The 11,522-nt window shown below is 43.7% G+C and overlaps 2 protein-coding genes across 2 annotated transcripts; one reads left to right on the forward strand and one right to left on the reverse strand.

Annotated features, from left to right (window-relative positions):
* Nucleotides 1-1,532: 1,532 nt before the first annotated feature.
* Nucleotides 1,533-5,077, reverse strand: LOC125906723 (cytochrome P450 4c21-like). Its single transcript, XM_049606950.1, has 5 exons — nucleotides 4,715-5,077; nucleotides 3,189-3,386; nucleotides 2,932-3,117; nucleotides 2,253-2,867; nucleotides 1,533-2,183 (listed from the first exon to the last, which is right to left on the reverse strand). The coding sequence occupies exons 1-5, from the start codon at nucleotides 4,884-4,886 to the stop codon at nucleotides 1,828-1,830; spliced, it is 1,527 nt and encodes a 508-aa protein (XP_049462907.1). The 5' UTR covers nucleotides 4,887-5,077; the 3' UTR covers nucleotides 1,533-1,827.
* Nucleotides 5,078-6,821: 1,744 nt separating this feature from the next.
* Nucleotides 6,822-8,763, forward strand: LOC120949555 (cytochrome P450 4g15-like). Its single transcript, XM_040366935.2, has 4 exons — nucleotides 6,822-7,440; nucleotides 7,511-7,580; nucleotides 7,663-8,228; nucleotides 8,299-8,763. The coding sequence occupies exons 1-4, from the start codon at nucleotides 6,888-6,890 to the stop codon at nucleotides 8,637-8,639; spliced, it is 1,530 nt and encodes a 509-aa protein (XP_040222869.2). The 5' UTR covers nucleotides 6,822-6,887; the 3' UTR covers nucleotides 8,640-8,763.
* The last annotated feature ends 2,759 nt before the right edge of the window (nucleotides 8,764-11,522 follow it).

An 11,522-nucleotide genomic window follows, 5' to 3' on the forward strand; every position in this document is an offset into this window, starting at 1 on the left:
TAATATTTTGGTATACTTTTTTGAAGTCAGTCATGCCGGCCTGCTCAGTCATGCCGGTTCTATAAAGGCTTGCTGTACTTATCTGAGTAATACGCCAACGGATAGTCCTTGTTATGTGAGGTCAGTCCGAATGAGGATCGATCAGGTTTGCGATCTTTATTGTGTCTGCCCTACAATGTGGTTCATGTTTCTGCTCAACAAGTTTATATAATTCGCCAAAGATCGCTTGTAGAATGTAAGCCTTCAAAATCCAAGAACCTAAGAACTTGTGTGACACAGTAATCCATGATCTTAGTAGCGAAATTTGAGTTCCAGGGGTTCTAAATGTTGAATGTGGTATCTCCTTATGCTATACTTTCTTTCTTCGGGAACCCAGATTGGCGGTTTAGTCAGCTTGTCATCGCTTACGTTGTCCATAGCGAACCTACATGGTACATTTATTACAACTCAGATGTCCCCAGATCTCGAAGGCTACATTTTGCATGCATCCTGCTCAAACGAAACGGCTGCCCAGATGATTTTTAAACCAATTGCATATTTGAATAACTTATTATTTTTCCTATTTTGTCTAACGACCTACGCTGACCTATATAGGCTATCGAGACTGATTTAGTACCACACCCACCACTAGATAGTCAGTATTTCGTATGGAAGGACAGTCAATATGACGCTTGAACCCAGGACAAGCTTGTTGTTAAGTTGTGTGAGCTAACGACTATACCACGGGACCGCTCTGTCTCGCCATAAACTATATTATAGTAGCTTATGCCGGTTCTAAGCTGTCAGCTGTAGTAGCGATTTAGTCAGTTGTAAAGTACGCCTCGGGCCAGTCTGGTGGTACAGTCGTCAACTCGTACGACTTAACAACATGCCTGTCATGGGTAACAGCTCCGAATAGACCGTGCCCCCATACGTAGGACTGACTATCCTGGTATGGTAACAATAAGTCAAAGAAAGCCAAGCTCACTTCACCAGTGGGGTACAGGCAGGCCTTGACCGACAACGGTTGTTGTGCCTAAAGAATAAGAAAAAGAAAGTACGCCTCAATTGTAGTTGTTTAATTGCTAGAGATTGTAGATGGTTGATCATTTAACAAAATATTAAATTTCTGATTAAAGGCATAACACAGCCACTGATCTTGGGGTATTGTCAGTTGTTTAACGAATCTGTGAACCTGATTCTCAATGCTGGTAAAGTCTTTCGTGCGTTGAAAGAAGTACTGAATGAAACCGATCGTACCTTTACATATAAAGCAATACCATTCACAAGTACGTGGTATACAGTTTAATTTTTTTCTAAAATTACATTTATTTTATATAAGCGAGAGCTTCGATGACTGACTGCATTAGATTTAATGATGATATACTCGTTTCATACACGGATATTAGAGTTGGATTTAGCATATTATAAAGATATACAGGAAATTCTAACAAATTAGTTAACCACACTACGAATGGTTTATTGCACATTTGGAACTTTTGTATGTATTGCAAACGAATTTAGGGTTTATTGCATGTAACTTACGATCTGTACTTATTTCAAGGTGTAAATTATTAGGATGGGTTTGCTGTGCCTCTGTAGTAGAAACGCCTTTTTTCGTTTTGAGTTACATTTTCATCAGCCATTTCATAACGCTTTGTCACCATTGTGCGATCACAAGCCGTTCGTTTCTGGTTATAGCGATATAGGATATCAACTCAAGAAGATCATCTAGTTCGAAAGTTAGCGTTTACACAGTAGCTGTAACCAGTACGTATGGTAGATTACATTATTCTCCTGGACACAATTTAATCGAGCCAGCTGCTACAGCTGGTTCAGGCACCCTAACTAAACAGGACTACAGCTACGATCTTCAATCGATACGAGGCACCCGTTCATAATTCTTAGAATGATTGCAAACTTTATCTCCAAGTCCTCCATCTTGAGCGTCGTCTTGAAACGATAGTTTCGCACCAGATGTGCGATGAGAATTTTCATCGACAGCCAAGCATACCGGATACCGATACAGTTTCGAGGTCCTCCACTGAACGGTAGATACGCGTACGGATGTCGCTCAGCTACCCTTTCCGGCAGGAAGTGATCGGGATTGAACTTTCCCGGCTCGGGTCCCCAGATCGTCGGGTCTCGATGTATCTGATAGATGCCGAGCGCTACACAGCAGCCCGCCGGTATGGTGTGTTTATCTGTAAAATGGATTATCCAATTAAGGCTGGTATACCTGGCCCAAAAGAATCAATGTTTCAATTCCTTACCATCCAGCTTAACATCTGCAACACACTTTCTGCCGATCAGAGGGCCAACAGGAAACAGACGCATCGTTTCTTTGCACACCATCTCCGTGTACACGAGATTGTTGACATCTTCCATTGTTACAGGTTTCGATTTGTCTGGACACACGCTCATCACCTCCTGGTACACCATTTCCTGCACCTCGGGATGCATTGCCAGCATTAGCAGCAGGTTCGACATGGTGGTGGCAGTCGTATCGTGACCAGCTACAATCATCGTATCTATGTGGTCTTTTATATGATCTTCTGGTAGGGAGGGATTGTTTTCTGCCAACTCAAACAAATTTTCAGCAAAATTCAGAGCCGGCTTGCGCTCGTACGCATCTTCTTTCACTGTAGCCTTAGAGTTTTTGTAATTTTCTTTCAACTCTTTCATAAGGTCCAGCGACATGTTTCTGATGATGTTTACACAGTTCGTTTCAAGCTCGTAATCCTTTGTAAGGCGATAGATACTTTCCGAATAGCGTTCCAGATGAAGAATGCGCTTAAACACTAGCGAGAAAAATGTGTCTAGACAATGCAGGTACTCGTCAGCGCCATCGTTTCCTTGCGTGTTGAGATCCTTGCCAAAGGCCGTTCCTGAAGCACAACAAACAGACTCGTTATCCCTGTTCATCTCAACAGCAGACCTGCTTTTACTTACCAAATATCGAATCGATGGTACACTTGGCTATGTACAAATGTAAATCAACTTCACCATTTCCGACGAATTTCCGCAGATTCTCGACCATTATAAAGTCTTTATCGTTGAAAATATCCACAAAGCTGGACAGCATCGTTGGGCTGAACGAGCGATTGAGCAGCTTGCGTTCATTTTTCCACGTATGATCTGGGAAGGAAGAAGGTGGAAACATGTGTTTTACTGAGGTCGGACAGGAAAAGTGTGAATTTCCGACCTACCTGGCGCAGCGAAAAGTCCATTGACAATCCGGAAAAAGTTGTACTGATCCATTTTGTTCAACATGTGGGGTGAGTTCATGACCGTTTGGAAATAGTCAGGATTGTCCTTGATACCGACAATCAGCCTTGGTCCCATCCATATTCCGATGGGGGATTTATATCGCGGTGCGTATCGGTCCAATACCTGTAAAATATCTTCTACGATGTCCATATGGGAGGTAGTGAGAAAGAAAAAGGTGGGCTGTTATTTTGTTTGTATCGTAGATTAGTTATAATAAGGTAAATGGGTTTCAATATAAATGTGCAGCTTGCTTAAAGATCCTTAAATTAGGTACTTTAACATGCAAACGGTGTGAAACTCTCGTAGTAGCTTTCGAATAAATATTAGCTATTCAAAAAAAAAAGCTTTAGTGGTTGCGACGCAACAGCTTTTCTCCCCTTCGTATATGGCGCTAAAAACGTGGTCGGTCTAGGCTTGCCTTACTCACTATGGTATGTTGTTACCAAATCGTGTAAATTGATAGCACCGCAATATATTCGATATAACAGCCGATACTACACAATTCATGGTAATTAAAATGTGAGAATACATGAGCATACAAGTATTTACGGTCAAGGTTTGTACATTCAACTAACACAAGGAAGGATTTATCTAACACAAAAAATAAATAAATCCGTTGTTTACTGTTGTTTAAATACTATGATCTAGTTAAAAGAAAAGTTTGAGCTTATCCAGATGCAACTATGCCATTTGCTCAGGATCGTGAGCAGAGTTCAAGTTCAAGGTTGTTGTAAGTTGTTCTAAATACCCTGAAAGAAGAACTCCTTTTCAGAATTACAGAGTTCACGGACGTGAAAACAAATAGATAAGACTTATAAAACACTCAGACAGAGAACTTACTAACTAATACTATAAAACACGGGATTGCTCTCAAAGCCAGTAAATTGAACTAAGACTTGTATGCATACAATTATGCGTGCAATTTTGATTGATTAATATTTTCACAGACCTTCACACCACGGATACCACTAATTAGGCGTGTATATACACACACACACATTAATCTCTGTACACATCACATGACTAATATTAAAGGGATAAGACTCTATGTTTAAAATTTTGTTTTTTAAAGCTTCTGTCGACGGTGACCGCTTTGCATTTTTGGAGGGCATTTTAACTTGCATTTTATGTTGCACATTTTATACAATAAACTGCTATGGGTAATTTTTATTTGATTGATATTCAAAACCTAGTGAACTTTATTCTACTATTAACTCATACAATTTTGGAAAAAAATTACAAAAAATAACATGCCTAAATCTGTTTCACTTAAAGATATATCAATGTTTTTTTTAACAAACAATAACAATTTGCCCTGATTGAATAACCATAGCACTATCAAAAACTCTCAAGACTCTTAAATTTGCAAGTGACGCACAATACACATTCACGCGCACATACATATACACACTCACAACCATCAACATTATGTGCCTTTTGGCCTTACTGATACGGTAACACACACCTCCACATCTTTTGCCGAAGATAAGATACACATGACCAAGCAGCGGCAGGCACGGTGGTCCATCCATCGTGGCGGCCGCCGCGTACAGCTTCCGCCGTTTCCATCGCACGCAAACCAAGGTGGCCAACGCCAATGCCGCACTAATGTACAGCAGCACCAACTGCAGCGCCATATCCTCTGTTTCACTAGCGACACTCCGAAACGACCATAAACACACACCAGCCTGCCTTTGGGGGGTTCGGTGCACAGTCTCGTGAGCACGGCCAATTTAAACACTCCGTTCGCACTATCCGCACTAACACGTTCACCATGCACTACACTGTCTAACGCCTCGCCAAGAACTGAACCGCACGAACAGCAACGAACCTCAATTTATAGAACGCTACTACGAAATGGAAGGAAGCGCTCTCGCTACGATTTGCAGGCGAATTACTGCGTCTCGACTGCGTCAGCTGATCTTGATGCATTTGAATGTGCGATAGCATCCGGAGTGGGCAGTCCGTACACACTTTTACTGCCGCGCCACGTTTGGCGGACGGTGAAGTTTGCTCCGTGCGACAATGGCGTTCGGGGGTGGCGCCCCTTTCGCGCCCCCAACCTTTTTAATCACTTAGGAAACGAACGCTAAATACACCGTTCGCCGTCTCGTGGACCGGTACGATGGGCTGGTGCGTCCGGCACGGGATGGGCTTACATTTGGTGCGGTTAATTGGGGTGAGGAATCACACAGGCAATAAAATTGCCGTTCATAAACACACAATGGAAGAAATTCTTCACATGCAAGCTGGTTGGAAAGTGTTGATGGTTTCAGGAGCTGAGTTCGAAAAGTTACTAGTAAAAGCCCAGTCGCGGCTTATTGCGCGCAGGCAATTGTGCTCGAGCTCAATTGTGCTTGATTTGCGTATTTATTTATGCACATAAACCGGCCAGCTTTGATTGAATGTGCAGTTGTGGAATGATCTTTAAACATGTCAGTGTCAAAGCTAAAGCCTACCCTCAACTTATGTACAATTAGGGCTCAAGGATAGCATTCCTGTTCGTTTACAAAGTGCAAATAAAATTCATCCTTCGATTTTACACTGTTTTATGGTTTATTTCACAAGTTGCATGTGCAGTCGCCGGTAATGAACCTTTGTCACACCTACAGACTATAAGCTTTAACATCGGAAGCGAGGCACAGTAAATAAAACATCAAACTCGGCTGGAAATCGTCGGTGGTTTTTCTGTAATAAATTATGTGCGGTTTTAGCACAACAACACAACAAAGTGTGAAAATTGTTCGTGTATATTTAAGGTCACATCACATGTTCCACCGCTAAACGACGGGTATATTTGGCTTATTTGAGTAGTAGATTTACCGGTCAGTGCGATTTTCCCTATCATTAGTTGAGCAACAAAATGCGCATTTGCTAGTTCTGAAATCAAAAGTTATTTGAAAACTGCCGCTTCGTCCGTGTTTATGCTGCTCGTTTTCACACGAAAATATATGTTGACGTTCTAAATTATACAGTTCACGAGTAATTTCAGCTTAAGCAGAACCACGCGCGAATAACTAGATGCAAGGGTTAGCAATTTACGATGCAATTTGGTTTGTTTACTTACACGCGTGTACCCGCACATGTGAGTAACTGATGAGTGTGTGAAATTTACTCGTGAGGTGTATCAAAATATGTCGTCTCACCATTGTAAGACATGCTGTAGTAGCTGAATGAAAATGAAAGTTGATTGATTGGATTGCAATTGGATTAGTTTTAAATCGTTGCTATTAGGTAAAGATCTGATTTATTCAATATTTAACGCATATTGACTCAACAGACGATATGTCAATTGCCTTTTTTTGCACATCGTAATTTAGAAGAAGTATGGCAGCTTGTAGTGTAGTAACACTTCTCACCAGAACGTGGTGTTAATTGCATCCACTGGGGGTGTAGCATCCAAACCCGATCCAATAACAACGCATGAGTGGGCAAATATCTAGACCCATCTGTGAGAAATTGCTCCATCACTGAACCCGCGGGGACAACTACAACAACACGCAGCATTAGGCGGATGACTTCCTGGAACTTTATGAGCCGTAAAATCAGCCTATAAAAGCTACAAACAATTAGAGGTCCCGAGTTTAGTGTGACATTGAATCTCTGTGCCCGTAGTACTCCTGCTCCCGCGATCAACGATGATCGACGCATCGGTAGTGTTTGTGCTTTCAATTGCCATATCGGCACTCTGCTGGACCGCATGGCGACTCCACAAATGGAAACACTACAAACTTTCGGCCGATTTGGCGGGCCCGCGTGATTTCCCGCTCATCGGCAGTGCGCATCTGTTCCTCGGGAAGAACACGGGCGAGCAGTTTCGGTGCATTCTCGACATCACCAAGGCGCATCGGTCGCCGTGCCGCGTGTGGCTCGGACCGAAGCTGTTCGTCTTCATCGACAATGCGGACGATCTGCAAACCGTGCTGAACGCCGGCCAGTGTCTCGAGAAGGCTGACGTTTATCGGTTTTTCCAGTGCGAAACGGGCCTGTTCTCGGCACCGGCCCCCGTATGGAAGGTGCACCGGAAGCATCTGAGTCCGTGCTTTAATGCGAAAATATTGGCCAGCTTTGTGGCGATCTTTAACGCGAAGAGTACCATCCTGGTGGAACAGTTGAGGGGGTACGTGGAACGGGGCGCGCTGTTTAATGTGTACGAGTACATTGCCAAGTGCACGCTGGATATGGTTTGTGGTAAGCGCGGTGTGGTTTGCAAGATTCGGTCAACCGTTTTGTGTGTGTGATACTATTCTTCTCTGTTCAGCTACAACACTCGGCACTAATATGCAGCTTCAGAATGAGCAAGGCGATGAGTACATTGCCGCCATTGAGAGGTAATGGTTAATGGTGAAGGTGTGAAGCGTTGCATTACGTTAATCGGAACGATTCTCGTTCACTGTGATCTTCATTTTTAAGAGCATCGGAGCTGCTGAACCACAGACTGTACAAGGTGTGGCTACATCCCGAGTGGATCTATCGCCTAACGTCTGACTACAAAGTGCAGCAGCAGTGTTACGCGACCGCATATAAAATGTCCCGCCGTGTGCTCGCCTTGAAAGGAGCCGAGCTGGCGAAGATTCGAAACCGTTCCACTGTTCCGGTGGCAAAGTTGGAAGCGCCCACAACGACGGACGAATATCGCAAGCCACAAATTTACATCGATCAACTGTTTCGACTCGCCAAAGAGACGGGCGTGTTTGACGAGCGCGCCATCAGGGACGAGATCGATACGATCATACTGGGTGGAAACGAAACGTCCGCTCTGACTCTGTCGCACGTCGTGCTAATGCTGGCCATCCATCAGGACGTTCAGCGGCGGGTGTACGAAGAGATGGTGACAGTAGTAGGCAGCTCCTTCGGTGAGGTGGAAAACGATCATCTCGCCCAGCTAACCTACATGGAGATGGTGATGAAGGAAACGATGCGTCTATTTCCCGTCGGCCCAATCATCGCCCGCCAGTGCACGGACGACCTGAGGATTTGTAAGGTGTCGCAATATGAGCTATTGAATCGTGGATTGTCTAAATAGTCCCTTTCTCCCTACCACCGCAGCTACCACAACCATCCCGAGCGGTGTGACGGTGGTGCTGGGGATCTACAACGTGCAGCGCAGCGAGCAGCACTGGGGACCGGCGGCGAACGCGTTCGATCCGGACAACTTCCTGCCCGAACGCACCGCTCACCGACATCCGTACTGTTTTCTTCCGTTCAGTGCGGGGCCACGCAACTGCATCGGCTACCGGTATGGGCTGATGTCGATGAAGGTAATGCTGTGCCATCTGCTGGCAGCGTACCGGTTTTCCACGGACCTCACGATGGATCAGTTAGCGCTGAAGCTGGACATTACGCTCAAGATAGCGAACAAGCACATGGTACGGATCGTGCCGCGTTAATGCAGGAGTTGTAAATAAATCATTCAAGATGGAGGTTCTTTTATAAAATAAAATCAATAAATGGTTGAATTTATAATTATTGCATCAATAAATTGCAATTAATAAGTTCCAACTGCATAAAGCATTACGTTGCGTAAGATGATGCAATCAAAATCAGCCGATCGTTGTGTTAAAATTGGTCAAAAGCACGCCAACACTTCACAGCAAACAGTACCGTCACCCGCTTTGGTTTAAAAAGCACAGCCTTTGCCGTCGATAGCAAATCCGTTTAACCCTGTGGAAAATAATCATTGCTATCGAGTGCAAGGTTGACGCGCTCGTACAAGTTCGGCGACGATGGCTTAGCCTTAGGACCAGTAAACAGCCGGACCCGAACGGATAGAACGTTTGGGAAATCCCCCATCGCAACAACAGTGAGTATCTTTTGGCCCACTGCAGTGTCGGTCGGACTCTGAGTGCCTGTAAACAGGCGAAAGGATCGTCGATAGACGCGTACATTGTAGAAGGTCGGTTAGTAGACGCTAGTCGGATAGTAAATGTTAGACCCCAGAGGCTCATGATGGATTGGCTCTCCGGAAGACTGTTCGCAATTTGTTCGAGGAAGGTATGCTGGTCAACAAATATTGAACACATCCTGGCCCTGGACTTTTGGTTTTACGTTTGAAAAGAGTAGCTTGAAGCAAAAATGTTGATCCAGCGCAACTGCTCGCAGTTGAAGCGCTGGCATGTGGTAATTAGTTGTCGTGGTCATTATGCTGGAATTAGTCATGCCACTTAGCTGGTTAGCTTTAACAAGTTCGATAAATTACACTAAAATGAATTCAATAAGGTACGGCAGCTATTGATTTGACAAATATTACATTTACGAACATTTTTTGTAAGAAAAAAACAGAACTTGAGAATTGAAAAGCCTCTTTTTGTAATGTTGTGTACTAACATAGCTTTGGGGTGAACCTAAGAGATGTCCATATCCTCACCGATTAGTTGTTCAACCCAATTGATATGTTTATTTTTTCTCTATAAATTCAATGTAACATACTTATCATAACTTTACTCAATAAGCGCAATGGTAATTGTAATGTGTTTGAAGTGTTTTTTTTTCTAATTGGAAAAAAGGTTTACTTACGCTAAATAGGGCAATAAATTACAGCAAATAATTCCACCGGTCAATACTAATTAGAGGTCAATTTTCCAATCAGTGCATGCATTGTACACCTGCAACACACACATCACATTCAATCATCTTCCCTAGTTAGTGTACGGAAAACGTAACAAACGAGACCGAGGATCTGTGAGAAAGAATTCTCATTTACGTAATATGCATGTTCTGTGCCAGCGAAACAAAAAAAAAGTCATGTCTAGCGCGTAGCAACATGTTTAACATACACCGATCCGAAGTGTACGAGAGTCGCTGTGCGTGCTTTTTGCCTTGATGGAGTGTATGAATCGCCTGAGTGCCTAGGTGCTAACTGTTTCGAAATAAAACGAGCATTTCACGCTAAACCATCTAGCGCCAATTTTCTCCTCCTTTGTTCGAACCTGGCGGCTACACAATTACACATTACACAATAGCTACAATAGATCTGTTTAATTGTTTGTGGACGTCCGATTGAAAGTTCTGTTTTGTGCTTTAATTGTAATTGCCTTGCGGGTGTGTGAGTGAGGAGTGAAAAGTGCATTTCAACGCGGAAATCTAGACTAATTTGAAACAGTTTTCTGAATACAGACAGGCGTGCTGCTCCCGATGGTGCATCCACTGCTAATCTGAGCATGCCGTCGCATAGCTGACGTGTGCACGCGGTGCACAACAAGATGGAAGATACTACTATCTGGTTTCCCACGTGCAAGCGTGCGACAAAACGACCGACCCGCGTTATCAGTATCGACACGCTGGGTCCCAGCCGCCGACAGTAACGGTAAATGTAGTGAAAACTGAGCAACATCACCCAGACGCACGGGCCCGGTAAACGATTAGCCGTATCGTCCTCGTCATCGTCTTATTATATGTGGCCTGCGAAAATGATCAACTAATCGGCAGCTTTGATGGCTTGCTGCCTGTGCCGTGTCAGAAAGAGAGATGGGTAAAGCGTGCACTTCCAATGAATCTATCATAGCGCATCGCTACTGCACGCGGAAGTGCAGCGGCAGTTTAAAGCCCACCTCCGTCAATGAGCGGTAAAAACGTGACGAAAAAAAATCCCAACGATGCACCGCAACGCGTGAAATGACTACTCTTCTCGGATAACTATCCCTTTTAAGGCTCGCACTGTAGGCACACTTCATGCAACCGGTCATTAGTCGTTGCCAGTTATTGTACGAGCGCGTGCTACCGCGTGTGTTGAGGTGTCTTCTTTGCACGGTGTGCTATAAATTATGGCGGGTGGAATTTGATTTACAGCATGCGTTTCATGGCTTCTCAGTTTGTTTTGCATCTTTCTGGAGGCGTGGAAAGAATTCGTAATGCTAGTGGAGTTAACCCTGACATGCTGCTTGTGAACCAAATTTCCTTCAACTGTAGACCTTTGGGCTTGATCGAAACCTCCTCATTAGTGGCTTAATGAAACATACATGTGTGGCATCATTCGCGGCATCAAAACTGTGGAACTAGGCAATTACATGTAAAACATTTGTTGAAACTATCATCTTGGAAACTATCTTGGTATTAACAGCAAATGCAATAAAACTAGCTTGACGATAATAGTTGAGTGAGGATTCAATTTCCTTTGACAGAGATTGCATAAGCCAAAAATGAAAAAAAAAAAACCCTCCATCATGTTCGTTTGTAGTTCCTTGACTTGAACGAGGATTCTCCTGATGCCTTACCGCACGTACTTGATTTAATTGTGCACTGCGGAAATTTCTATAACCCGATCTGGTGTTTGT

Source organism: Anopheles coluzzii, chromosome 2, assembly GCF_943734685.1.
Source record: "Anopheles coluzzii chromosome 2, AcolN3, whole genome shotgun sequence".
In the NCBI taxonomy this organism is placed as follows: Eukaryota; Metazoa; Arthropoda; class Insecta; order Diptera; family Culicidae; genus Anopheles; species Anopheles coluzzii.